This window comes from Telmatherina bonti (assembly GCF_933228915.1).
Source record: "Telmatherina bonti genome assembly, chromosome: 14".
NCBI classification, from domain to species: domain Eukaryota; kingdom Metazoa; phylum Chordata; class Actinopteri; order Atheriniformes; family Telmatherinidae; genus Telmatherina; species Telmatherina bonti.
This window is the reverse complement of record NC_136612.1, coordinates 30,371,383-30,399,061: the sequence shown is the minus strand read 5'-3', so window position 1 is coordinate 30,399,061 and position 27,679 is coordinate 30,371,383. Positions and strand designations below refer to the sequence as shown.

Here is a 27,679-nt window from a genome sequence, read left to right as displayed (position 1 = left end):
GTGCGCGACACGGGAAACATCAAGGCGGACAGGATGCTCCATAAAAATGTTGCTTGAAATATAATATTTCTACATTCAGTAATTTCTGTTGATTTCGTGTGCAATCGGTAAGTCATTGAAATATTGAAATAACGCTGTATTTTACTGGTGAACTAAGTCAACATAGCCGCTGTAGCTAGCGGTAGTTTAATGTTGCTAGCTTTCGCACTTCATCACAGCGACACAGATCAGTTTTTAGGTCTTTTTTTTCCACTTTTAACAAATCTGTTATCTATTTATAACAAATCCATTTTCTACTTTTAACAAATCCTTTATGTACTTTTAACAAATCGACACATTTTCCTCCCGCTTCGTCTGATTGGGTTGCGAGGTTTGCTAAAGTAATCAGAATCTGTTTCCAAACTAATAAACATTATCTGCCAATTCGTCCATCCTTAAAATTAATGAACCAGAACTAATAAGTCATAATTAACGCAATAAACTAACTGGAAACGTAGAAATGGTATCATCACGACCAGATGGCGATACATTGCATTTGCTGAAGACAAAAAATGTAAAAAAAAAAAAAAAAAAAAAAACCCCTAACCACTTGCAGCATGATGCGGTGAAGCCTGGCAAAGCATTACAAAGGAGGAAACTCTTTATCTGGGAATTTACTGACAACAGGCATGAATACTCATCACAGCGTTGAAATGAGCGTTTTCTTTAGTATTTACTTTATTTGTCTAGTTATATTTTATGACCTGGAGAGAGGTGTTTGTCGATGTTTACTAATCGCAACTTTTTTTAATTTTTTTTTATTTTTATTTTTTTAAAGTGACTTAAATAAAGAAAATATGGGTTGTTTTCTTACATACTTACATTTGTGTGTAAGCTGTCATTGGTCTGCATATGTGATATAGAGCAGTTTAGTTAAAATAAGTAAATGAAAAACACTTGTGAGTGGTTTTGTTTAACCAAATACAACATATTTTAAATAATTTTTTATTTTTTCTTTCAGCAATTTTATTTATTTACTTATTCATTCATTCCAGATAATTACCCTGCATTTGTTTTTGGCATCATTTATGACAAACTCAAGAGGACCCATGTCTTTTCTTGTAAGTGTTGGCCACATATTAATTTTACATATATTACATTGTTAGCAAATATTTTAAAGGTACTGTTCCTTTTATTAAGAATAAATAAAGTTATCTATCTTGTTTTTAATATCCTACACCTAAAATTTGTCTGATTGTGTTTTTTGTATTTATTTTGACTTGCTTTTTTAATTGTTTACACCAAATTTAATTGGGCTACTCAAAGAAGAAAAAGTGTTTTAGATAAGGCTACTTGGGATTTTCCCCCTTTTCATCACAAATTATTAGAGAATTTTTTAACTGCAAATGAGGTTGTCATCATTGATCACTTTAGACAGCAGCAATTATAACTGTGTATGTTCTTTTGTAATCTTTTCATATTCTTGCTTGCATTTCTCTTTTTTCCATGCCTTTTATTAACCCTCTTTGTCTGTCAGCGTTGGGTATCTGAGAAATTAAGTGTGGAGAGCCTGCGGGATTTGGAGTTATTTGGAGGTGAGGCTCAAGTAAAACAAAATGTACAATAAAAGAGCTTAGCATTTCCATGCCACTGGCTACACATTCTGTTGTTCATAAGCACAACGAGGAACCAACATGCAGTTCTCGTGTAAGCTTCTCAGTGGTCATCATCAGTCCTGTCTAACCTGTTTGAGACTTATTGCTTCATTACGTCTGCTTGTGTCAATGTTTTATTAGAGGACAGCACAAACAAAATTACTTAATTACTTTCTAATAATTTCTCACATGTGCTTGAGGCTACACATTAATTTATGGGGAAAATCTCCTTCAAATTGACTTTGCCACAAATTTAAGTTTTGGGTAATTTATTGATGTTTGATAGTTTGTTTTGCTGCATGTTTAGCTTTATAATTCTTTGCTACTGACATTATCAGTGTCATATTCTGAAAAGTTGATTTAGCTTGTTTTATCTATCGAACGATCGATATAGTAAAGCAACTGTAGTGAGATCTTTGAAGGACTTGCTAAACGTTTTCCCTATTTTTTCTTTTTTAGAGAAGTTATTATTTAGTTTCCTGAATTATCCCTTAATAGTGATAGTCTGGTTCCTCATTGACATTTACTAACTCTCCTTCATCTCTTATGCTCTGTCTGTTGGACTGTAGGGTTGCCTGAGTTTCATGATATAATTTGCATTAGGGGGGGAAGAGAAGCATCAAGAAATTATCTTTATTTTCAGTACAAGTCACTTTTGTAATGAAACAGTTTAAGTGAAATTGTTGAACTTGTATGGTTGTTGGTAGAAAAAGGGGTTATGACTAGCATCAGTTGACAGCTGGCAGAAAACACCAAGAGTTGGAGGTTTGTATTGTAGACCCGAACCATGAAGATGTCAGGATGATTTATCAGTCATCATTTTACTTACTTTACTGTAGCTTTAACATACCATGAAAAATTTCTGGAGCAAATTTATGTGTTTTTATTTGTAAGCGCTCTCATTTCCACTAAGTTGCGTGCAGATCATTGCTCAGCACTGCATGTTTGTACAAGCATTTCATTTCTGTTTTGGTTTCTTTCCCATTGCCTTATTTAATTTATGTCAGGAACCTGCAGGGTAACTATTCATTTTTCATTTTCTTGTGAAAGAAAATGTTGAAGCAGGTCTATTAAACGGCTGATTGTCCTTATTGGTAATATTGTCACTTTATAGTGGCTCATCACTTGAAGGACAAAGCTGCTGAGCTTGATAAATTTGGGGAAACCTGTAATATTTAAAATCGCTGCACCACGCAGTAAGACCTCCCATCCAGAAGCAGTGCTTTCCTGTTGAAAAGCTTCTCTAAACACAGATCCTTCTCTTGTTTTCTTTGTGTACATGTTTTTATGTCATTGACATGGTTTTCTACCCCAGAGCAAGCTCAGGGATTCTCACACAGGAAAGTAAGTGTGGTACTCCTGCCATTGCATCATCACTCTTCATGTGCCTTTGTTCATGTGCGTGCATGCAGTATTTGTATGTGCGCACACTGATTTTTATTTAGTGGAATCTACAATACCTCAAGGCTTTGCACATTTATATATGCATGAGTGTCCAGTTCATGACATATGCTGCATATGCTTGTAGCTTAGTCGACCTTTTCACCTCACTTAGAAGAAATTATATTTTGTTTCTTTGCCCCCTCCCATTCCCCTCTTACACACACACACACACACACACACAAACATAGTACATAATAATACTATCCTCTTGCAGCTTATTTGAACAATTCTGCGTGATTAGTGTGTTATTACAATGCCGTGCTCCAGGCAGTTCTTCTGTTTTAGATTTGGATGTCTCTGTAGTCCCACTAACTGTCCTAACACATTGTTTAAATACATTTGTGTTGTGACACTTTCTGTGTGTGCTGGTGGTCGGCTATTGAGTTGATGATGAACTAGAGTGGTGTCACTACATTGTGTAAATTGATCGAGCTTCATGCTTTAAGCTTTTGCAGCTCATGGCAACCCAATCTAAGTCTGATTAAAGTGGCAGTTTCAACCATATCAACTATAATCCATGTGATTAGACATCATGTTCCTTTAAGGCTCCTTGTAAACTGGGCCAACAATTCACTTTCAGGAATATCAGAAGCATCAGTGAGTGCCTGTCTGTCTTGTGTTCCTGATGTGTCGTGCATGTCAAAAAGACACCAATCTCTGCCAGTGACATAAATTACACTGTTTGGCTGTATAAAGTTGTGGATGAACTTAATGTGACATTATGGGATTTTTCAATGAATGAAACTTGTATGCTTAATGAAAGCATAAATGTGCAAAACTATCCATGTAATTTTTCAGTTTAAGTGAAACACTAGTTTGTTTTTAAGTGTAGTTTAAGTTCATAAAAACACTAAACTAAACAAGAACTATGTTGGATATCAAAACTGAACTAATGACTTTTTTTAGGTAATATAAAACTAAACTATATCTATATGATTATTATGTTAAAAACAAGGGGGGAAAGATGCTCTGATGATATATATATATATATATATATATATATATATATATATATATATATATATATATATATGTATATATATAATTACACTCTCACACGCACACAATATATTATCAGACAAGGTCAGTGGTCCTTTCTGAAGTACAGTCATGTCATGTTCAGACTTAGACTGTGCGCTCTGGTTGGCAGGTTGATGTCATTTTTGCAGCTATTCATTTTATTGTAGTTGCTTGAGTAGCTAACTATCGAGCTAGCGACGAGCTCTTTGTTACACAGATTCTTTACATTTTGTTTGGTTTATAAGAGCCCTACGCTGTGGCTGCCAAAGCATGTTCTACCTCGCACTCTTAATATGTTCTGAAAATACAAAGGGCTAAATATTTAGATCTACATGCTTTTGAGTTGCTCACTCACAGAACAATGTTTGGTTTTGCCTATGAGGATAGTTTCAGTGTTCTTAGCTTCTGTCCTAGAAGTTATCTTGAAGGTTAAATTCAAAGATGTACAAGTATTTTTACATTAAATGTATGTCTTCATCTTTAGCACCATGGAAACAGTTCAAACAGCGATACATCTTACCTGACATGCCTCCACAGCTTGCTACTGCAGTCTGTTCACCTCCATCATTTCAACAGCAACAAGCTGAATGAACTCAGGATTCGGCAGTTTCCAGAACATGAACTTTAAATGCATTTCTGATGTAAACGTCTAAACTTTGAACCGAGCCAAGGAAAGCAGACTCTACATTAACCATGAGATAACCAGTATTAGATTTTCTATTGGTTTATCAGAACATAATCTACAAAAAAAAAACAATGTGTAAACCATGTTAGTGTTTCACAGTGATTGTTACTGCATAGTAACTGTTTGTAGCCACTGAGCAACATATTGTTTCTCTTAAGTGAAACTGGAAGTTATGGGTTGCCATTATGTGAAAATTACTTGTGTTTTCTAATTTCAGTATTTTTAAATATGCCAATACTTGGATTTTTGCGTATTTGATGATGTTTGTTCATAAGTCACAAGTTCATTATTACAATCCATTCAGTCTGTTTTCCTCCCCCAACTCTAGGCCCATGAAGACAGTCAGGAGAGCCTGACGTCACTCCCCCGTCGAGACACCATGGGCAGCTTCCTGCCTGATAGCTGCTCGTATGAGCTACTGACTGTAATTGGTATGTTGGAGCAACACTATACTGACTTGCCTGTTTGCTTTGTAGTTTTACAAATTTGCTTTTAAATGGTTTTAAATGACATTTGAAGCTTTATCAGCTGAAGTGAAATTTGTTGTGGCATCCCTTTAAAACCTCTGCAAGTAATATCTGATGTACATCTTGGATTGTTTATTATATTAAAAACCAACAACTTTTTTTAAATTTACTATTTGTATTTTTATTGTAGATTTGCTGCATTTGTTTGGTATAAAGAGACGCAGTATAGTTTAAAATGAACTCCATTTTTTCCTTCTAGGGAAGGGCTTAGACGACTTGATGACAGTGAACTTGGCTCAATACAGACCCACTGGGGAGCATGTAGCCATTCGACGGATTGATTTGGAGTCATGCACTAATGATATGGTGACCTACCTGCAGGTTTGTATCGTATTTCCCATCAGTGTTTTTGACACAGCTCTTCTGTTCCCTTCACTTTATATTACCTCAGTGCTTTATTGAGAACTCCTGAGCAACCTTTGTATCTGTGTTCTGTTCTTTCTTCTTTAGTGCTCAGCTTTTTATGCCTAATTATATTTAGTATAATTTGCAGTCTTGACATAAAATGTTCTGATTTCCTTTCCTGTTCCTATAACTAGGGTGAACTACATGTGTCAAAGTTGTTTCATCACCCCAGTATCCTACCATACAAGACTGTCTTCATTGCTGAAAATGAGCTTTGGGTCATTACACCATTCATGGCGTATGGTATGAAATCATTTCAACTGACACTGTACCCTCTATGTTACAAAAAGATTTTAACAGTTTAAAGCAGGCTTTGTTAACACATGATTGTTTTTTCTCAATAGTATGTGTGTTTGATCTTGCAGGATCAGCTAGAGATCTCATCTGCACACATTTTGCAGATGGTATGAATGAGCTGACCATTGCATACATTTTGCTGGGCATGCTTAAAGCTCTTGAATACATCCACCACATGGGATATGTGCACCGGTAAGACAATCTGCTCTCAAGTCCAAAATGATATATATGTGTGTGTGTGTGTGTGTGTGTGTGTTTTTTTTGTTTTTTTTATTGGAAATATGCACACTCTTTAAATTTACTTTGCAGTTTTCATTGCAAACAACAAACAGCCCAAATGATTGATTTTTGCCATTCTGTTTTACATAAGATAACTCTTCAATTCAATCAAAACATGATATGATATTTAATATTACATACAAAAAAGATGGAGCATTGATAAATAGCCACTTGGAATAAAAAAAAAAAAGAAAGCTGTATCATATACGTTATCATGATCATGTGTATTATATTAATTGTTCCATTTATATATTTGTTATGTTAATAGTGGTCAAAATTGTGTGTACTTTAAGGTGAGGATAATATTTATTCATGCAACCACACAGTAAGACCTACCTTATTATTACTTGATAACATATTCGCTGTCTTTACTGTTTTGATCATGTAGGAGTGTGAAAGCCAGCCATGTCTTGATATCTGCAGACGGACAGGTCTGCATGTCGGGTCTACGAAGTATCTTCAGTCTTATCCGTCATGGTCAGAGGGCGAAAGTGGTCCATGACTTCCCCCAGTACAGCATAAAGGTGCTGCCTTGGCTTAGCCCTGAAGTACTGCAGCAGGTACTTCCTTCTCACTGTGCATGACACAGTGCTGTTTGCTCTCTGTCCACTTTGGGCAAATTTTAGAGTGTTGTAAAAAAAAAAAAAAAAAAATGAGCATGAAATTATTGGGGAATTATAATGAGAGCAATGATAGAATAGTTGACTAATATGATTTTTCACTCAGAATTTGCAGGGTTACGACTCTCGATCAGACATCTACAGTCTTGGCATCACAGCCTGTGAATTGGCTAACGGACACGTACCTTTTAAAGATATGCCAGCTACACAGGTCAGCAGAGACCCACCCTTATGCCAGCTGTTTTGCTATGTCATATTTTGCACTGATTAAAATGCAGAGATTAAGTAAATGGTGTAAAAAATAAAAAAATAAAAGATGGTGGGATAAAACCACACTAGCAAGTGATGTTTTAACTGTGACTTTTGAAGAGATCATTTCAACAAAATTCATTTTCAAACTGAACGTTAAGCGGTCCAACTCACAAACTTGATGGCATCTTATCTAAAATCATAAGATTTGTACTTATGATTCACTTTTCCAGATGCTGCTTGAGAAGCTAAATGGTACAGTGCCATGTCTACTGGATACCACCACGATTCCCCCTGAAGAGCTGTCCCTAAAGCCATCCCGCTCTGGTGCTGACTCCGGGATCTGCGAGGGTCCAGGACCAGCAGTGATCCGACACTCTAACGGGGAGCCTTCCTCGTCGTCTGGAGGACACCCATATAATCGGACCTTCTCCCCACAATTCCATAACTTTGTTGAGCTTTGTCTACAGCGAGACCCCGAGAATAGGTTGGCCAAATACACCATCATGTTTGAATATTATGCTGAAAATGCTTTTTGAAATTATTTAGTAAACACTAAATATTTTTCCATTTTGTTTTTTGTTTTTCAGACCGTCTGCCTCCACTCTCATTGGCCATCCCTTCATCAAACAGGTGTGTTAAGATATCCGGATTATTCAAAAATATTCTTTCATAAATCCTTTTTTTTTCTGTCAATTTGCAAACAGCAACATTATGCACCCAATTGACAACGCTAAGTAAAACTAGTTCAGTGACTGAGCTAATATTTGTAATGAGATAGATCAATGCTTTGCTGTCAACATTTGGTATGTTTGGTTTAGAAGATTTGAAAGCTATTTTTGACTAGAAAGCAATGTTGCAAAAATTCCAGCTGCTGATATTTCTGATCATGAAAACGCTCTAATCCACCACATTTCTCTTCAAATATAGAAATTAGTATAAAGATTTTTTCTGTTTATTAACTGGATGGAAAAATAATTCTCCATTATCCAGAAAAAGTTATGTTTGAATGTCTCTTATTGTTTTTGCTTTCTCAGATCAAACGGCGACCATCAGAGGTGCTGCCTGAGCTGTTGCGGCCTGTGTCACCCATCACTTGCTTTGAGGGCTCCCAGCCTCCAGACTCTCCAGCCGGACTGGCAAGTCTGGAGTCTGGTCTCAGTCACCTGGATGTGGATGACTGGGACTTCTGACAGTGGAGGACTTAGTGTGAGAGACGACATAGGATTGTACTGAAAAACTGAGCAGACATGATGGCTTTTGTTGTTGTTGTGATGCTCTGGGGAGAAAGGAGGAAAAAAAACAACAAAAAACGGCAGGTTTTTGATAAAAAGCCAGCATCCATCTGTCCTCTTCTGGATGTCTCACTCATGCTTTTGTTCTTTACACATGAACAAAGTTTTGCACTGCACTGATGGCCTCACTTTCTCAGACACATTTACTCAGACCATGCCTGTTTACTGATTGTATGCTACGAGCTGACTGAAGCAACAACACAACAGGACTTCCAGGAGTCTGTGGATGTAGCTGTAGCCTCAGCCTAAAGAGTAATGAAAATGAGAAGCTGCTACTAAATATTGAGAGGGAACACTACCTCTTGTGTGAACATGGACATGTGACATGGCCCTTCTCCTCAGAGACCGCCATGATGGTGCACGGCAGTCCTGAGAGCGGATTATGTTAGGCCTCACACCCAATGGAAGGTTTGTTTGTTTTAAAGGTCAACTCATTGAACAACTTATTAACTCTTTGCCTGTATTACAGTAAAAATGACATCAAATACTTCAGGCGTCTCCTTTGTTGCACAGAGGTTAAAACTGTTAAACCTTAAATTTAGAAATTGGCATTTTCTTGAATTTACTCTGGGTGTTAAAAGTGAATGTTTGTTTTACTGGTGCTTGTTTTGTCTGCATGTTTATTTCTGAGGGCAAAATATTGCAAATATAAAATTTGACTTTATGATAAACTTGCCTGAGCTTTGTTGTTTTAGGTTGATGACACCAAATGACTGTAAATCTTCTGGAAAACTTTATTAAAAATCTACATAGACAAACACAAAAGGGAAGGGTTGAAAAGGTTTGGGCTCTAATTATCTTCATCTGATGGTGGTTCGTCTGCTTCAGCATTGCGTTTCTCGATCTTGGCCATCAACTCTGGAATAAATGGACAAAAAGCAAACAAAACAAGTGTATTATTCACATCAGAATATCATCCACCCTTTTATTTAAAAAAAAAAAACAAACAAAAAAAAACAAAAACACGTTTACCTTTAGCAGGGTTGAAAACACCATTGGTTTGAGTGTTGCACACATAGCAGCGCTTAGATTTGCGATAATGCTGAAGGGCACAGGCCTCACAAAAATAGTGCTTGCACCTGGAAGATGTGACTGTTCAATACATTGTAACTGGTTAAAAGACAATGAAGAGCAAAAGCTTGAACTTACTTTGTGACAATGGGATTCTTATAAGAATCTCTGCAGATGAAACACTTGAAAGGGAAATCTTCCTCGTCACTGCTCACTTCATAGTTCTCCTCATCTGGGGAAAATTGCCACATATTTCAAAAATACCCATTCAAGCAACAACAACAAAAAAAATATGATTTTGAAACTCATTAACTCACCATTTGCTCCATATCTGCCTTCCTCTAGTTCCCTTTCAATCTGCCAGCCATGTTTGTAGTCGGATCTATCGTGAAGAAACTTGCAGCTGTCTAATAGCAGGAGAGAAGAACATGGGTTAATGATAAAAATATTTAAAAGGAAATCAATTTTGTTTAGGTAATCCATAAATTATGCATACTATAATTATCCAAACTGCACATTTACCTCCAAAACCACAAAAACCAGTCTCTTTGTAGTCTTTGCAGATATCTGGCTGGTAATCCCACCTGACTGTGGCTCTCAGGTGTTCAGGGGCTCTGATTGGTCCTTTTCTGTTTTAAATAAATAAAAAGAATGAACCAAAATATTATTTTGGCATCCATAACTGATGTCTTCTTACAATATAAACTTAAAATATGCCTCAACTCACCTGACCATGCCAGAGGAAGCATTCCCCATGGTGGTGTCCTTAGGCTTGATGAATTTTTGATAATTGTTGATGCCACGGTAGATTTTATCATCCTCTTTACCTGTTAGCTCCTATTAAAAGACATTCAAAATAAATAAAAGTAAACATGCCTGATTAATATGAGATTTAGGGTTATTTCTTCTTTTTTTTTTTTTTTTTTAAATACAAGTAAAGCTCAAGTTTTCATTCAAGCAGAAAATGTATTAAGTTTCCACATGAAGTGCTAAATACGACGTTCATCAGTGTATGAATAAAAACATTCTTCCCAAATATATTAGTTCTGAAACACTAAAAAATAGATTGTTTATTTCTGACCTCCTGAATTTTCTGACTCCTCTCAAATATGGCCTGTGCATCCTTGTCTCTTTCCGTGTCCAGCTGATATGTTGCAGTTGCACCCATGTCTTCGGGTCCCTCTGGTTTCTTTTTATGACAAAAACAGATTAAAGGCAGAAAGTGAGAAAGAGTTTCAACAGGTTTTTATATGCAAGTAAAATGCCTTGAGTCATGCAACATGTGTCAAATAATAATCAGAGCAAAAACAAACAAAAATAATAATACAAACCAAAATAAGCAGTTTGAGCCCTCTGGCCCGCTTTAGACAGGATGTTTGGGTGCCTTTCCTATAAGCACCCTAATAACATCTTTTAACAAAAGAAATATGCTTTTTATTTGTATAGTCTATAGCCTTATCGTAATAAATAAAAAAAAAAACAAAAAAGGTGTGAAAGAGCAAGCCTCAACTTACCGCTGACCGTGTAGACTTATAAGCCACTGTAACCTTGTCTTCTTTGTCATCCTCACTCTCACTGGAGGATACGGCGTCTCGTTCCACTTTTTTAGACTGAAACAAAGAGAAATCAGGTTTAGATTAGTCTTTCTCTCATTATACAAGAAAAATTGCGTTATTCCTGCTGTTGCTGTCTTACCCTCTGAATCATGGGGTTGACTCGACCATCTTTCTTTCCTCTTCTGATCACAGCGCTTTGGTCCTCCTCGGTGTTGTCGTCTTGAAAAAACATTAGTGCAACGTGTTAAATGACCAGCCTCTTGAATTTAATTCAAACAGAACATTTTCTTTGCCATTTTAAAAAAAATCTAATTAACCGGATATATTTGGAGGATAGAAAATACAACTGTCGAAGCATAAAAAGCAACTATGACATCCGTAAAACCTTCAAAGAAGCACAAATCTGCACTATAACATTAAATTAAAATTTTCTTGAGTAACTAAACGTTTCATTGACAAAGAGTAGACAGTTTGGTTAATACTAATGATGAAATAGTGCCACTGTTTAAAAGATCATTACTGAAACAGAAATTTCTTGTCAGTGTTTCAAATTCCAACAATCGCCAAGGACCGACATTATATGCGCTAAAATAACAAAAACGTTAATGTCACTGACAATATATCACCTTTATCGCTGTCACTTGCTTTCCTTTTTCGTCCGGAGAATTTTTTGGTGGATTTTTTAAAGAGAAAAGTGCAGGTCGATGGTTTTGTCGCGTCTGGTTCCGCCATCTTGCTAACAGTCTGTAATATGTGCGGTCATCACAGCGCCCCCTGCTGCCCCGGAGTCAAACCACGCTGAATGGCTCTACCATAGGCTCTACTGGCCATTTGGAAAATTACAGTAGTCCGCTGATCGATTAATCATATTTATAAACCACGCTGAATGGGTCTGCTGGCCATTTGGAAAATTACAGTTGTCAACTAATCGATCAATCGGTCAGTCAGTCATTTTTTTACTAACTGCTTAATCCTATTCAGGGTTGCAGGGGAAGCTCGCCAGTCCATCGCTGGGCTAATCGATTAATCAAACTCATCAACAAAAAAAAAAAACACAGCATCCAGACCATCATTCTACTTGCTTAATTGCTGGACATGACACGATTTAAAAAAAAAAAAAAACAACAACAACAGACAAACAACAACAACAACAACAAAAAACTTATCAACAACAACAACAAAAAAAAAAAAAAAAAAAAAAAAAAAAAAAAAATCAGGAGAACAGATGGTGTCGATTAAAGAACGCCAGAAGATATAGGAGCCTTGGTATATACAAAGGAATACTTATGACGGACAAATATCGGTCTTGAAAGTTTTTACAAACTTTTAAATATCCTAAAAGCTTATAGAGAAATTAGACTGATAACTTCTGGGGTTTAGACTACAAAAAAGACATATTAAACACGAAAACTAGAGTAGTAATGAGTTTTATTTATCTATTTATTAATTCATTATTGTGTATCATCCAAAGAAACACATGGAGAATTTGTGAATATTTATTTTTCTTATTTTCATTCACTGATTTTAAAATGACAATATCAAATTTATATATACCTTTATATAAAGATAAATCTAACAACGTCAAATTAACAGTAAGAATATAAAACTTGTAGGGCTTGCAATAAAGTTGGACCAGTAAAAAGATAAAGTTGGACCTATTTTAATTAAAAAAAAAAAAAAAAAAAAAAAAAGAATCATATAATTGTATGTCCTGTTATTTTATACAATATCTCACAAATGATTTGAAAAGATGTTTCTAGTCTTTTTTGTTTAGTTCTCTTTAAAAGCTACTGAGTATGAGAATGCAGACATCATTGTCGCTTATTTTAAAGAGTCCTTATTCGATTAAAAACCGGAAATGTTGAACTACTCGTAAAAGTATCACCAGCACACAAAAGCTCAAATAAATCATAACAGTTTAATTTTGAAAGTCAAAACAGGAAATTATCTATGTAGTCGTATCTAACTTTACACAGGTCGCTTCTCCCCTGTCCTCTAGCAGCCGCTGCGGCGTCCGTCGGTTCAGCAGAGGACAGCGGGTGTTGGTAGGTCTCAGGGCCCGCGGAGGGGAGGTCCTGGCCTGGGCACGGTTCCAGAAGAGGCCCCGGGGCCGCCGCTGGATGGAGTCGGGCTGCATTCAGACAGCAATGGCTATGGGTCTGACATCGAAGAAGGCGTCTGTGCGGAGCGTCGCGGTGGAGCGAAAAAACCTCATCACGGTTTGCAGGTACAGCTTCATCACGAACCCCATCGACGTCCTGTTTATTTATCTGCACCTGCCCCTACATGCTGCCCAGTTTATATGATAAATCAGACCAAGACGGAGGGATTTCTACTCCATATAACATGCCCATCCCAGAAATGAGTCTTGTGATGAAACAGTAGATGGATGAAAAAATATACTGAATGATCGACACATTTCTGGAAATACAAGAGATGGAGAAGAGGCAGGTGCGTTTTCACCTTCACATACCCCTGCTATCACACCCTCTTTTGGTAAATAGAAATGAGCATAGAGACCTTTATTCTCTGGCAGCAGCTTGCTGAAACATTGCTTTAAAGAGTTTGTCTTTGATATGATGTTTGGTTCTAGTCTGTCCTAGCAAGGTTTTTATTTTTTAAAATGTCCAATCTAACGTGTTTTATTGCAAATGTAGCTTTAAATGATATCATCACCTCAGTGTCAACAAAATGCAGAGTAGATATAAACTAAGCCAACAGCAGGTTTTCTCCCCCATCACTGAGAGCTGGAGTGGCTGAATGGGACAAGGACATTGGAAACTGTACAAGGACTCCTCCCCGCATCACTGGTCCTCTGTCTTCCTTCATCCAGCCTGTAGAGCGCAGACATGGACTGTCCTGTACATTTTCACATGGCTGTGATAAAACACTGTCCTCAACAGTTTTCACTGTATTTTTCCTTCATAATAACTTTCCTGAAATTTAAATTATTATTTCAAATGTATCTGATATAGACAGATATCTAAGCTTCATTATGCATTATAGCATTACATCTTCTGTGCTATCACAAGTGACTTGTTGCAAAATTTCTGTTTTACACTAAATGTGTTCACAAAATTAACATGAATGCTCATAATTAGTCTGTTTATTTCTTAGATTTTCTGACATCTATATGTATAGCTTTGCGGTGAGTAGAATGTAGTTAAAACCAAGGGGAAAAAAGCCCAAACTCTCTGGTATACACACAGTTAACCATTTTTATTCCAGTTCCTTTCTGTCCAAGGTCCTGTCTGACTTGTACAGAAAGGCAAAACACATAACATGAAGCAGAGCATTCCTGAAAAGAAATAAAAGTTCTCACAGTGGACACAGAGAAAGATTAGCAAGGACACAAAAACACAGTTGTTTGCACTTTTTTCCTGACCATGCAATTGCACATGTAATAATTTAAGCATTTTCACGACAAACAAACCAGACAAGACAGAAATAAATCTCAAACAGCTTTTCATCAGTAACGCTAACTACACGGCTTCTTTCCTTCACTTATGACGTTGATTAGCTTCACTTTAAGGGGAGTTTCTTCCAGGCGTGTCTGTGTCACTGCCTGATCTCCTTATTCATCACTTTGGACTCTTTATGTTGATCTTCCAGACGCCAGTCTGATCAGAGTTGATTCAAGTAGACATAGGTTGTTGTGTGATCCTTCAGATTCAGTGGGGAGCGATCCTGAATCAACAGCAGCCTTCTGGCTTGGCAGTAAAGCTGGCTGGGCCTTGTGTTGTTGCAGAGTCCAGGATCCAAGTTCGTGACTTTAGACACAGATATTTCCACAGCTGAGTTTCTGCCTGGCTGTGGTAGCTAAGTGATATTAGTGCTTAATTAGTACACCAGGCCAAGCTGTTATTTACGCTAACATGTATGCGTATATGTATAAAGTTTGACGTCTTTTCCCTCGTTGTAAAAACATACTTGTTTAACATACAGTCAGCACACACAGAGATTAACATTTTCAATTCTTAACAATATATTTTTTTATTGAGAAAATGGACTGTTTCTGTTCTTTTTGGGGTCAAAAAGTCCATGTTTTTATTTATGGTTTCTTGGTTCTGTGATCAACCTGGCATCACAGTCCTCTTTAAAAGTTCTACACTTAATATATCGTGATGCGGGTCACTAGAACCAGGCACAATAACTTGGCTAATCTCTGCAGTGTTTCAGTGCCATGTTTACAGTGGTGCACAGAACAGAACCCATTACAGATACATGTACAGCAAAGGTACTTGTGTATTACGAAGGGAAATCTGATGAAACATGCATCATCTCAGGGAAAAGTTTCTGCACAAAGCTTGCACCAGGGTCTGAAAGGCATTACAATATTGACACTAAAGTCAGGTGATAACCTTTAAACCATAAAACGAATTAATCCAAATGGGGTTTTTGACCTGAAACTGAGTGTAAGATCACAGGCTGAAAGTAAAACTGTGATTACATATGTTTATATTTTCTTTAATTAAATGCAATCTCAAAGTCTGAACATTTTCATTGTATGAAGAGACTTTGTGATGTTTCATATTTCCACAGTGACAGCAGTGTCATCATGATCTTCTGTATCTGTTCACTGTTGCCACTAGCAACAGGCTCTTCTAACATGTTTCAGATGAGCCTTTCTGCAGTAAGTGGTCATTTTCATGCAACTCCTGCTTTAACTGAAATTCAAATTGACCAAATTTTCAGTGTTGATGAGTTAGAAAATTGCTTTGTGCATCTTTACAGGACTCATTTTGTATTGCTGTGTGTAAAATAGATCATGTTTTTGTGGATTTACTCTGGCTAAGAGGTCTCATGCTGTTGTCCATGACTGCAGAAGACTGTTGCTGTGGACACGGTGAACCTGAGAAAGAATAAATAAGATAAGTGAGACAGGTCTAATTTAAAGTGTTATCTATTCAGCTACTTCCTGTAAACAAAAATGGAACAGGGAGGGAAAGACTGGAGGGAGATGTGCTATATCTTGGCTGAGGTCTGAGCTTTTCCAGGGCGTGGCTCAGGAGGAGAGTACTGTTCCTGTACTGTTGTAAACACAAATGCAGATTCACAGTTCTTGGACATGCTTTTGCAAGTTGATGGCTCTCATGTTTTTATTATTATTATTATTATCATCATTCTGAGAGCTAGAGACTTGTGAAAGTTGCATAATTTTGTGCATCTTTTTACCTTTTTTCATTCCATTTAAAAGAAATAACAAGAAAATGTGCTATCAACTTCTTTTAAAATATGCATGTGTAGATATTTTTCTGCTTTAATGGAGTCTTATTTTGCATTTAAAAAAAATGATTTTGCACCTAAATGGTATCTTACTGTTGCCACCAAATATCTGAAAATACAGCAGAGGTTTCCATAAGTTTGTCTGAACAACTTGGACACCAGTCATAAGCTGAAGAGCTTTCTCTCTCACCTTTAAAATCAGTGTGACACCCAGTTAATAATTCAACCCTGCTGTCATATACCCAAAGATCTGATTTACACTCTCAGCGCTTCGCAGCCAAACACCCTTACTGTCCAACTGATGCCCTGATCCCGCTACACCTCCACCGACCATGAAACACATTGCTTCAACACTTGTTTACAGAGGGAATTGGTGAGAGAGAGAGAGAGAGAGAGAGAGAAGAAGAAACCCTGCTATTATTATTACAACTTTTGAATTTGGGCCAAACTATGATCCATATCTTGGTATTTAATGGAGTTTTCTTTTATTTGTCTCATGACTTTTTTTTTCCAGTCCAGTGCAGGACAGGACGTCCCCCCCGACAGTTCAGTACTGGCTGGTGTTGCACAATGCTGCCGCCAGTGAGGAGTTCACCCGTGTCATCTGATCCTGCCAAGACTGAAGAGACAGACAGAGATAAGAGGGGAGAGAAATAAAAAAGGAGTCAGGGAGACTTTTATGAGCGCAAAGAGGGGAAAACAAAGCTGAGAGTAGGTACTTGGGCTCGTGGATTTGGGTTAGGTGTCGCTGGTGATGGGTTATCCTGTGTGGTGCAGCTTTAGCACAATTGTGTAAGTACAGTAGAGTGGTGAGAAAGGAGAACAAGAGGGCATTTAAAGAGAGCTGAGTGGGCTTGGCAGAGATCCATGCTGAATGAGAGGGGGCACAAAAGAAGCTTGTCAGAAGGCTTTGCAGTTGTTTTTCAGTGTCAAATCGTACCAAGAGCATGTTGCTTTTCCACTCCATCCATTTGCATTTGAGGCATACCAGCAATTCCTCTTTGGATCAAAGAACTTCAGTAAAATTACAAACATCAGCTGCAATCTTTCTTTGATGATAACTTTGCCAATGCATTATCGGGTCATGCTGACCTGATAATGCAATGGCATATCACAGTTTCCTCTGTTATGATTTAAAAGGAGATCACATCAGCAGAGAGGGCAGCTCAGGCATTAATCAGCTGCTCCCGTGTGGTTTTCCAGGAGCTCAGCACTGTGCATAATGAGGAGTTTCCTGATTTCAGGCATTTTTTTCTGTCAGGGAATATAAAAATGGTCTTAATGCAAGATTTTGTGGCCTATCTCCAAGGCTGATTTTATATCTCAGTCAGAAAAGGATCTTCTTTCCTCCTTATGCTTCATTTCAGATGGGATTCTTTCTGTTATGTCAAACAAGCATCTGCAGCCTCTGGTAGATTTGTTTTTTAGGCGAGAGGGAGCTGAAACATAACAGTAATAAACGCCTGCTGTAACATGCAATATTTCTTCTTACTGGCATCACCTCCAAGTCCAATCCTTGGGTCATTGTGAGGTACAGGCCATTTTTACAGATATCATATCAGCATCTCCAGATGTCTACAGCACATGAGAAGACTGCCTTACCAGTTTTTCTTTGCAGAAAATGTTCAGACAGAATTGAGATGCCACTAACCTGTTTCCTCGATAAATCCGCCGCGAACAAACAAAGTTAAAGTTCCAAAAGTAAATTTAATCCAGTTTTTGCCCTCAGTTGGAAATGACCCTGTGCAGATGCTGTAGCGATGTCCGTATATTCTCTGCGATTATGCTGTTTTCTCGTGACATTTTGCGCCAGTCCCCCCACCCCATAAAGCGGTCCCCTTTCATCTAGAGCGTCTTGCGTTTGGGGAAGAAGGCTTTCCGAACAGAGGTGGTAGTGGTGCCTCTGCTGAAGGAGGCGCCACCTAAGGAGATCTTGGTCTTCCCACTGGTGATGGTGGAGGACCCCAGAGATGTTGTGCTCCTGCCCCTGGTGATGGAGGAGTTCCCCATGGCAAGCTTGGTCTTCCCCCTCTTTATGGTGGTATTGCCCAGAGTTAAGGCTGTCTTCCCCTCGGTGAAACTGGTGTTGCCCATTGAGGAGAAGCTCGTCTTCCTGACCCAGATTCAGCAGCGGGGTTCGGGACTCACTCGACGCAAAGCATCGCACACTCATGCAGCACACCCTGCTCTGCAAGCCTTCGGGGTTAATAGTAACATCAGCTGGGATCCAGAGCAGACCAGAATGCTAAGCATGGATAGTGCGACCCCCGTGTCACATAATGCCTTCGTTGAGCTGGTCTACGTGGGCTTTGGAAGGCCACATACCACCCATGTGTCCTGTGAATGGACAGAGGCAGCCGTAGGTGGCCACAGCCTATCTGGGTGGACTTGGACAGTGGAGTGATTGTCCCATCTCCACGACGACACCGAACGATTGAAGGACACATTGTTGCAAAGAGGACAGTCTGCGGTGACATCACTTTCTTCTGAGCCATTGTTCCCTATAGCCTCTGATTGCAAGACATCCCCTCTGCATACAACTGTATGCACCATATGTAAAAGCAGTTGTACGCTTTCACTTTCTACAGACCGAAGACTAGATGAGTTCCCATTCTTAACATGAATTGGAGGCTTTGATTGTGCCTCTCCTGTGCCTATCGCTTCTTTTCCATATGAGGTATGGGTGTGGTTCCTTTACTTGCTTCTTGCCAACTCCTCAAACATCCACCATTTAGTTTCTTTCATTTCATGAAATCTCATAATATCTCATAAAAAATATCAATATCTGCATACAAAACAAGCAAAGCAGTGTTTAGACACGTTACCTTTATAAGCAGTTACATCAATTAACTTTTACAGTCTTGTCGTAAACAGGGTTTGCCATTGGATACACACCGGCATAGTTATGGAAATGCAGGAGGACTTAACGGCATGCACAAAACTCCTACATTTATACCAGCGACGTGGATGTGTTGACGGCTGTGCAGTACAACAGAGTAGTGTTGAAAGCCACACATGCTCTCGTGTCTCTACATATATGTCACACTTCTGGTCACACTTCCCCTCCCTGGCAAGTCAACAACACACCATAAAGCCTCATCTCATCACTGTCACATTTGCATAACATGCTGAGCAGGACTCATGTCTGCTTGCAAACCCATTAGATCTGCAAGCCATTTAGCACCTTCTTCTTTTTACAGGATCCAACTCTTTTATTTTGCACAAGCAGATTTCAGATGATTAAATACTATCTTTAAATATCTTATAAACATTGATCACAGACACAGCAGCTCATTTTTACTGACTACTAATACTACTGACCTTCTAAAACTGACCACATGGACATATCCATGGTTTTTTAAGTGTGTGCAGGAATCAAGTGTGAAAATTCCAGTAGATGTTGCTATGCGTTTCTGTGCCCCTGACGAGGGTGGTTTTAACCACAGACACAGACTTGGTCCCATGGCTGAAGGTCAGAGTGATGAGAGAGCTAGTGGTCTCCCCTCGTGTCACGGAGGTTTTGCCCACAGCTACGCTGGTGTTGCCCAAAGTTACGGTGGTTCTTCGCCAGGAGATCGAGTATTTACCCCAGGAGATAATGTACTTAGTCCTCAGGATTGAAAACCTGCCTTTGGTGAAGGAGGTCTTGCTTGACGAGAATGTAGTTTTCCATTCATTGTTAGAGTCATTTTTGGACTGCTTGGTTGCTTTGGGAGTCTTAGCCCTGCCTTCCGGGATTTTTTCCATCTAGGTGTTCCTGCGCTTGGACGTCAAGGCTTTGCGGAAGGATGTGGTAGTGGTTCCCCGGCTGAAACTGGCCCGTCCGAGAGCCACAGTCGTCTTTTGCCTTTGGATGGTAGAGTCTCCCATGGAGGTGGTGGTCACTCCCCTGAAGATGGAGGAGTTGCCTAAGGAGACGGTAGTCTTTCCCCTGGCTATGGAGGTGTTTCCCACCGCCAGGGCTGTCTTGCCCTCTGTGATGCTAGTGTTGCCCATCGAAGCGGAGGCAGTCAGCCCGAGCCTGTGCCTGGGTGCCAGCTCTCAGCGTATGCGCTGCATAGCAGTCCTTCTGTGGTGCAGAAGGGAGAGCCTGTGAGGTCAAAAGCCACACTAAAGCTGCAGCAGCTTCCCTAAATAGATCAGACCACAATGTATAGATAAGGGGGAGGGAATTATTTGATCATTCTTTGATGCTGGTCGGTCCCTCAGAGACAAGACCCAAAAGGACCTGGAAGCACAGCATGCACAAAGACTGAAAAGACAGGGGGTTAATTGTGTTGTTTTCATGATAACACTGCCAATGCACTGAAGGGGAGCTTTGTGTAGTATACAAGACAATTGGGGTGACCTCAGTATGATAAGATGGCATGGTTTCCAAAAAAAGGAAAAAAAAAAGCTCTCCCTGCCGTTGTTTAAATACAGTAGTACATTTGTCTGCTGCGGTACAGTACAGTACACAGCTGCATGGGATGTGCTGCACAACAGCAACTGAAAGTCTTTAACACGTGAAGGTACATGTCTTTTCTTTATGTTGGGTTGGGATGTTACTCATTCTGCTTGGTTTGTGTGCTTTGGTTTCAGGTTCTCTGTGAAGACTCTCCTCGAAAAGTACACAGCAGAGCCCATCGATGACTCATCCGAAGAGTTCATTAACTTTGCTGCTATTTTAGAGCACATCCTCAGCCACCGCTTCAAAGGTAACACCGCAGGTAACATAAAACAGCAAACAAGGGACAAATCAGTTCATCTGACTGTTTATGTTAAAAAGTGAAAACATATGAAGGATCAAACTTGAACAGAAAGCTGTACATTGGTCAAAATGTTAACATTTAACATTAAATAGACTGATATGACTGTTTAATCTCCGTAGCAACCAAAGTGTAGTATTTTGGGTCTTTTAGGATTTAATAAAACCTACAAGCTCAAATCTTGACAAAATTGCAATAATCTGAACAAAACTGCAACAACTGAAAAAAATCTTGTGTTTTTCTTGCATTGATGCATTATTGGCTGCATTTTTCCATTTCCACAGGATGTATTTAATGCTAAGCTAATGACCAACCAATAGAATGATAATATATTACATATATTAACAAATAACATATATTAAGTTCATATTACATATTATGAACTTCCAACAAAAGAACATCTTTAGAATGATTTTTTTAATTTAATATTTATTATTAGTTTACTTTGCATTAATCAAAAACAACAGAAAGCAATCCTAAACTTATATGAACCAAAACACAATAACAATAACAAACAATTTGATTTCAGTAAATAATAACTGCCAATGAAAGTAATTAAAAGTAGTCAAAAAAATCATAGTACTCATAAAAACAGAATGTGATGCCACCTGAGATTGTTTACCAAACATTTAATTTAATTTAATTTAATTTAATTTAATTTAATTTAAGAGCCGACAAAGAAAATAATAAAAAATGGCAGCAACAAAAATTCTGACATTTATTCAATTCAATTCAATTCAATTCAATTCAATTCAATTCAATTCAATTCAATTCAATTCAATTCAATTTTAATTCAATTATACTTCATTCATCCCCAAGGGGAAATTCAAAGTTCAAGTTATTCAAAGTTATTGGCAAGTTATTATGTTATTGGCGGTTATTGCATTATTGGTTGCCACGGTCACTATAAAATTGGTCTGATTATACAGTCAGTTGGATTGTGTCTGGGGTTGTGTAGCACAGTTTGGAGTTTGGCATTATTCACAGCTGTATTCTACTGTTGAATCAGGCTCAGGAAGCTGGTTCAGCTCAGATGGTCAGCGCAGTTTCTGGGAATACATTCGGCTGGCGTGCAGCAAGGTGCAGAACAACTGCATCGCTAGCATTGAAAACATAGAGAACATCAGCACGTCACGAGCCAAGGCAAGGATCATTTGTATGCACAACTGTGTGTGTGGGCGAGTGTGAGAGAGGCCCTTCTGTTCACGCTTCTGCTATCGGCCTACAGGGTCGGGCGTGGATTCGAGTGGCGCTGATGGAGAAACGCTTGTCTGAATATGTGTCCACTGCTCTGAGAGACACCAGAATAACCAGGTCAGATGTTGTGAAACATTTTTGATTTTGAGCAGCCCAGTTGCAGCTTGTCTCTACTACACCTGCTTGTTATCTGTTCATCCAAACAAAAAGAGATTGAAAAGTAATCACTTCTCACCTCCACCTGACAGGAGGTTCTACGATGAGGGAGCCATAATGCTGAGAGAAGAAGCCACAGTTCTGACAGGCATGCTGATTGGACTCAGCGCCATTGACTTCAGGTGAACTTTTGACAGAAAAAACAGAGCCAGGACTGTTATTAGAAAACACACACACACATTAATGTTGAATGAAGCTATGGTTGTCTAACTTTCTCAGACCTGTTATTTAGTTTGAAGTGTAATCTGAATCAGAATATATGTACACTACTCACAACAATGATGGACATTTGGTGTTTTGTATGATGTCAGAATGTACTTAAAATGCACATTAACCTTTACAGGGGATCTTAATTCGACTTTATCTAAACTTCTCAATCCACATGTACAACTTCTCAATGTTTAAATTATTTATTGCACAACAGGATGTTTTTTTAAACAAGGCAATTAACAACAAAAACCCCTAAACTATAAAAGGACTCGGAGAGCCAAGACCTTTAAAAAGTTCCTGGATCCAAACGGTGGTCCGGATCACCACCAAAATTAAATAAGTTCTTCCTTTTCACATTTCCAACAACTCCTGAAAATTTCATGAAATTCCGTCCATGACTTTTTGAGTTATCTTGAACAAAAACAAACAAACAGACAAACAGATAAAACGCCGGGTAAAACATAACCTCCTTGGCGGAGGTAATAAGTGTCTCAACATTAACCAATAAATGTTCTGCTTTCAAGACATGATCAGTGTAACATCAGCCTTTTCAATTTTCTTGGCTTGTTCGTGAGTTGTGTTTCATGTACATACCAAATGAGTTAATGACATAAAAACTCTCATATAGAAACATCTGTGCAGTTTTTGTTTGAAGGGTGAGACCCTGGATGGGAAATCTCCGGCCGTGATTGACTACACGCCCTACCTGAAGTTCACTCAGAGGTGAGACCTTTCCACCTGATGTAATTCATGCTATGCTGAGCGCTTCATGCATGTATGTGCAGGATGTTTGGTGAAACAACACTCCTGCCTCTGCTGTGTAGCTACGACTACCTTAGTGATGAGGAGGACCGCCGCAGTGTTGACAGCAGCAACAGTGAGGAGAGTGTCCCCGAGCATCCCTACATTCCTCTGGTGACGGACGAGGAGAGCTGGAGCAACAAATGTCGCAAGATGGAGCAAAGGTTTAAGATTGTTTATGCCCAGAAGGTGAGTCCCGGCAACTTGTAATTACTGCTTTTCTCCATTCATTTCTTAGCAAATTTCCTCATGTAATAACGTGTGTGCTGCCCAGGGTTATTTGGAGGAGCTGGTGCGCTTACGGGAGTCGCAGCTGAAGAATGTGGAGACGGAGAACAAGCGTCTGAGAGCAAAGGTGGAGGAGCTGACCGTGCAGAGCCAGCAGGAGAAGAAAGAGCTTGAGGCCATCATCCTGGAGCTGCAGGCACAACTGTGAGGAAGCACAAACTGTGGATATGCTTCCTTTTTTTACTTTTCTTTAACAAACGCACAATAACATCAGAGTGTGTAAATCTTTGCATACACAGAAAATCAGATCTTTTGATGATACATTGCTCATGAGGAGATTTTAAATAGATCACTTTCACTTTGTTTACTCACCAGTTCTACCCTCATGCCTTGCGATTCCTCCCATCTGGCGAAAGATCTTTCCATCCCACTAGTCAACCAGTGGTCCACCATCGCAAACAATCAAGCCGATGTCAAGCTGTTCCGCAGGTAAACACACCGGACTGCATTTAGTCCGTTGCTTTTCCTCTATGTCATCAAATACTGAAGATCTCACTTACATAGACGTGTTTATAATGGACTCAAGTGAATAAACTAGGAATTAAACTGTCCCATTCATAGATGCTTTTGCTTTAATAAGTATTACGGTGATGTTTATGTTGGACAGGAGAAGCTTCCACAGTCTGGAGCAGCTTTCTGCTGACGTCAGTCTGAACTCTGACTCCCAGAAGACTGATGGGAGGCAGAACGGAGATGCCGCCTGGACTTCAGCAGGTAAAACTGCTCAGATAATGCATCACAAAATATTTTATAATAATGATAATAATAATGATAACAATGATAATACTAATAATAATCTGCAATGAATTGGTGACCTGTCTGGGTGTAGCCTGCCTCTCGCTCATTGATTGTGGGAATAGGCTCCAGCTTCCCCACAACCCTTATTGGACTAAGTGGTTGAGAAAATGGATAGATGGATGTAATAATAATAGTTTTTGCTTCAAGTAGAAGTAAATCAGTGTTGCAGATGTCTGGAGGAAGTGAATTCTGTAAATTGGAAGAAGAGCAGCTGAATGCCCTGCCCCCCACAGTAATGTGGTGAGCAGAAGAGATGGATAGAAGAAGAGTCTAAAGGTGCAAGCAGGTATGGAATATGGATGAGGTCCGATAGTTAAGGTGGGCGAGGTTGTAAATAGAAGTAATATTTTGAATTGAGTGGACTATGTGATGGCAAGCCAGTGGAGCTGCAGCAGGACAGCTGTGATGTAATGGGTCAGTGGGGTCCTGGTGGGGAGGCCCGCTGATGAATTTTGCACCCAGGATGACAGTGGTGTGAGGTTTAGGGAGGGACACAAACTGTTAATGTTGAAGATAAAAGTGACCTAGTAATCTTGGTTATATGGTGAAACTGCATTTCAGTTCTATGCAGCTAAAGTCTGGAAGAGTCTGATGATGTGAGACTAATGTCTAGTGTGATGAAGTTTAGGACCAGGTTAAAGACATTTTGTTTGGTCCTGCTTGTGGCAGCTGAACTTTATTTTATTTCTGTACCATATGTTATCAACTTTTTGAAATGCTTATTTATTTCTGTTGTTTTAATCTTTTATTGTTTTATGTTGTCCTATCTGCGCTTGCTGTAACACACATTTAGTTGTTGTTTTGTAGGAAATGTGCCCTATAGATAAAATTGCCTTGTCTATATGAGATGTGAAGGGGAGTGTGCTTTTAAGTATGACACCCAGACTCTTGACCTGTTATATATGTTATATAACATTTCTCCTTGAACCACTCTTGCTTTCTTTTGCCATTTATAACAACGACTCGTTATTTTTAGGTGGTGCCGGAATGTTATTGTATTTCTCCACCACTATATAAAAGTCTTTCAGTACAGCCACCCATACACATGTATACACACACATTCCAGTGAAGGCTTGTGTGTTGTGCTTCATGTAGGCAGCTTAAACTATGCATAATCGTGAGCTGAATTTTGTTGTGTTTTCTGTGTTTTGCTGCCACAGGGAAAGACAACACTCCCTCCATGCTGGGTTTGTGCGGCTCTCTGGCCTCTTTGCCGAGCTCCAAGTCCCTGGCAAGCCTCAAGTCCAGCGAGTGTTTGGTCAACATAAGCACTGAACCCAGTCCTGCGCTCTCTCCCAGCTAGGAGCTTCAGACCAACAACAGCCAAGATTTAACCCCCAGCCTGTCTGCCTGGCGATGCTGCGTTGATCACGTCCAAGCGCCCGACCAAAACCCTGCTCCCACCCTACTTCCATCTCCATGAGATTTCAACAGGAAAGTCATGACAGAACATGTGGATTTTTTTCCACAAAAACAGGAAGTCATCATGAAGTTGAAAGGATCCGTCTCTTTTAATTCTTTTTTTTTTTCTATCCTTATCCATTAGATTCTTTGCTTCTACTCTGCAACCACCACTTTGAACTCTCCATGAATCCTTTCATCCAGAATCGTGTAATGCATCCAGTCACACCTGCAAGACCTTTTCTGAAGCATCCATCTACCTTCTAAATGTCTCCATCTACTTTTTATTTATATGTCAGTATTCTTCCTGTGACCTTCCTGTTTTCCTCAGTTTTCGTGTCATAGTGTAACCAAAACAGCACCTACCAGCTGTTTTGATGCAACCTTTCAGACAGAAGTAACAGATTTTATGATGATTTAAAGAGGTACAGATACAAGATGAGTAAGTTTTACAGACCTCTTTTTACAGCGTCAAAGCAAAGACAAGTCTGTTTTTAAGAGTTTACATGTATGGTATTTGGGTCCATCACCCCTGAGAGTGTGTCATTCTGGCCTAATCTATCACCACAAACTGTTAGAGTAAGTTTAATTCTGAGCAGCAATTTATTGGTTTTTATCAAATCTTAAGATGCCACATACAGTATGATCACATGTTTGGTTTTACCTAGTACAGCAGAACGGCATGTTCCTACATGCATACAGTTTTTTTTTTGTTTGTTTTGTGTTGCAATAAACTGCCTTTTCCATTATCCCTGCTGTCTGTGCAGATTATATCATTGTTTGGCTTTTCACTGACAAGAACAAATAGTACCAAGAGATTGCAAATGGGCCTAAAGAGGGGACTAATTAGGACATTGAGCAGATAATTTCTTTACTCTGCCTCCATCTAGTGGTGCAATGTAACACACTGGGCAAGATGAAAAATGCAATCTGAGCTTTTCAGCACATCCTTCAGGTCATATTGTGGGAGGGCAGATAGCAGCCATAAACCTTACTGTTAACATGTCAAACAGCAACGACCTTCTTGCTATTGACAGAAATGTGAAACACGTGTTTCCTGATTACTGTTGTGTTGTTTATGTGTAAAGCAATTTGAACTTTAGCAAAAAAGCTTTTGTGCCCTTCTCTGTTGTTGCTGCACAGAAAGCAAGCTCTTCTTGTTGCAGAGGAAATACCTTTAGTACATAATAGACCAGACTTGTGTGAACCATAGATGTGATAGAACATCTACACTCTTGTTTTCTATGATGCTTAAACCTGGTCAACATAGTGCATCCATCCAAACAAGATATGCAAACATCAAAAGTAAACACAGTAACATTAAGCCTCCCAGTAAGCTTCCTTAGGTTATGACTTACTTTCATATATATTGCTGTGAATATTTGTTCAAACATGCTTATGCCAATAAATGATCTGAATCAGCATTTTGTTAATTACGCCAGTCTAGATCTAATGGCACGTGTTAAACTATAAAGTTTTATGAGGGAAAATCATTTGGTCATGATGTTGAAAGTTTTTCATTCATTCATTCATTTTCCAAACTGCTTATTCCAATTCAGGTTGCAGGGAAGCTGGAGTCTATCCCAGCTGGCTTTGGGCAACAGGCAGGGTACACCCTGGACAGCTTGCCAGTCCATTGCAGGGCCACACAGAGAGACAAACAACCACACTCACACTCACTCCTAGGGGCAATTTAGAGTGACCAATTAACCTATCATGCATGTCTTTGGATGGTGGGAGGAAGCCAGAGTACCCGGAGAGAACCCACGCATA

General features: G+C 39.0%; 3 protein-coding genes and 1 long non-coding RNA gene across 6 annotated transcripts; 2 read left to right on the top strand and 2 right to left on the bottom strand.

Annotated features, from left to right (window-relative positions):
• Positions 1–5: 5 nt before the first annotated feature.
• On the top strand, positions 6–9,145 carry strada (STE20 related adaptor alpha). Of its 3 annotated transcripts, none has more exons than XM_079253202.1 (13): positions 6–107; positions 1,035–1,100; positions 1,517–1,574; positions 2,950–2,978; positions 5,111–5,213; positions 5,509–5,630; positions 5,849–5,957; positions 6,080–6,203; positions 6,679–6,850; positions 7,017–7,121; positions 7,393–7,646; positions 7,750–7,792; positions 8,197–9,145. In XM_079253202.1, the coding sequence occupies exons 2-13, from the start codon at positions 1,068–1,070 to the stop codon at positions 8,350–8,352; spliced, it is 1,308 nt and encodes a 435-aa protein (XP_079109328.1). In that variant the 5' UTR covers positions 6–107; positions 1,035–1,067; the 3' UTR covers positions 8,353–9,145. The 3 variants fall into 3 exon arrangements, with proteins under 3 accessions (XP_079109328.1, XP_079109329.1, XP_079109327.1); XM_079253203.1 differs by having other exon boundaries at positions 14–107; positions 1,001–1,100; XM_079253201.1 differs by lacking the exons at positions 6–107; positions 1,035–1,100 and having other exon boundaries at positions 1,413–1,574; positions 8,197–9,144.
• Positions 9,146–9,181: 36 nt separating this feature from the next.
• On the bottom strand, positions 9,182–11,765 carry rnf113a (ring finger protein 113A). The gene is made up of 10 exons (XM_079253204.1): positions 11,648–11,765; positions 11,161–11,240; positions 10,980–11,075; positions 10,547–10,654; positions 10,193–10,302; positions 9,988–10,094; positions 9,783–9,872; positions 9,604–9,697; positions 9,427–9,533; positions 9,182–9,312 (listed from the first exon to the last, which is right to left on the bottom strand). Exons 1-10 carry the CDS (start codon positions 11,751–11,753, stop codon positions 9,245–9,247), a joined length of 966 nt encoding a protein of 321 aa, XP_079109330.1. The 5' UTR covers positions 11,754–11,765; the 3' UTR covers positions 9,182–9,244.
• A 1,355-nt stretch (positions 11,766–13,120) lies between these two features.
• rundc3aa (RUN domain containing 3Aa) lies at positions 13,121–26,582 on the top strand. Its single transcript, XM_079252771.1, has 11 exons — positions 13,121–13,248; positions 20,829–20,956; positions 22,005–22,138; positions 22,224–22,309; positions 22,441–22,530; positions 23,261–23,341; positions 23,443–23,608; positions 23,694–23,851; positions 24,023–24,136; positions 24,315–24,421; positions 25,666–26,582. Exons 1-11 carry the CDS (start codon positions 13,142–13,144, stop codon positions 25,806–25,808), a joined length of 1,314 nt encoding a protein of 437 aa, XP_079108897.1. The 5' UTR covers positions 13,121–13,141; the 3' UTR covers positions 25,809–26,582.
• Positions 14,215–18,095, bottom strand: LOC306765351. Its single transcript, XR_013771561.1, has 2 exons — positions 17,899–18,095; positions 14,215–16,866 (listed from the first exon to the last, which is right to left on the bottom strand). It is a non-coding gene; the product is annotated as an uncharacterized lncRNA (long non-coding RNA).
• Positions 26,583–27,679: the final 1,097 nt, after the last annotated feature.

Bases quoted from the DNA above. Each gene is read 5' to 3' on its own strand.
- strada (XM_079253201.1), top strand. From the start codon at position 1,436: ATGTTCTTTTGTAATCTTTTCATATTCTTGCTTGCATTTCTCTTTTTT. The intron at 6,851-7,016 runs GTACTTCCTTCT...TTTTTCACTCAG, and splicing joins GCCCTGAAGTACTGCAGCAG to AATTTGCAGGGTTACGACTC. The intron at 7,122-7,392 runs GTCAGCAGAGAC...TCACTTTTCCAG, and splicing joins AAGATATGCCAGCTACACAG to ATGCTGCTTGAGAAGCTAAA.
- rnf113a (XM_079253204.1), bottom strand. From the start codon at position 11,753: ATGGCGGAACCAGACGCGACAAAACCATCGACCTGCACTTTTCTCTTT. The intron at 10,095-10,192 runs GTGAGTTGAGGC...TATTTAAAACAG, and splicing joins GCTTCCTCTGGCATGGTCAG to AAAAGGACCAATCAGAGCCC. The intron at 9,534-9,603 runs GTAAGTTCAAGC...CACATCTTCCAG, and splicing joins AAGAATCCCATTGTCACAAA to GTGCAAGCACTATTTTTGTG.
- rundc3aa (XM_079252771.1), top strand. From the start codon at position 13,142: ATGGAGTCGGGCTGCATTCAGACAGCAATGGCTATGGGTCTGACATCG. The intron at 13,249-20,828 runs GTACAGCTTCAT...CTTTGGTTTCAG, and splicing joins AACCTCATCACGGTTTGCAG to GTTCTCTGTGAAGACTCTCC. The intron at 22,139-22,223 runs GCAAGGATCATT...ATCGGCCTACAG, and splicing joins TCAGCACGTCACGAGCCAAG to GGTCGGGCGTGGATTCGAGT.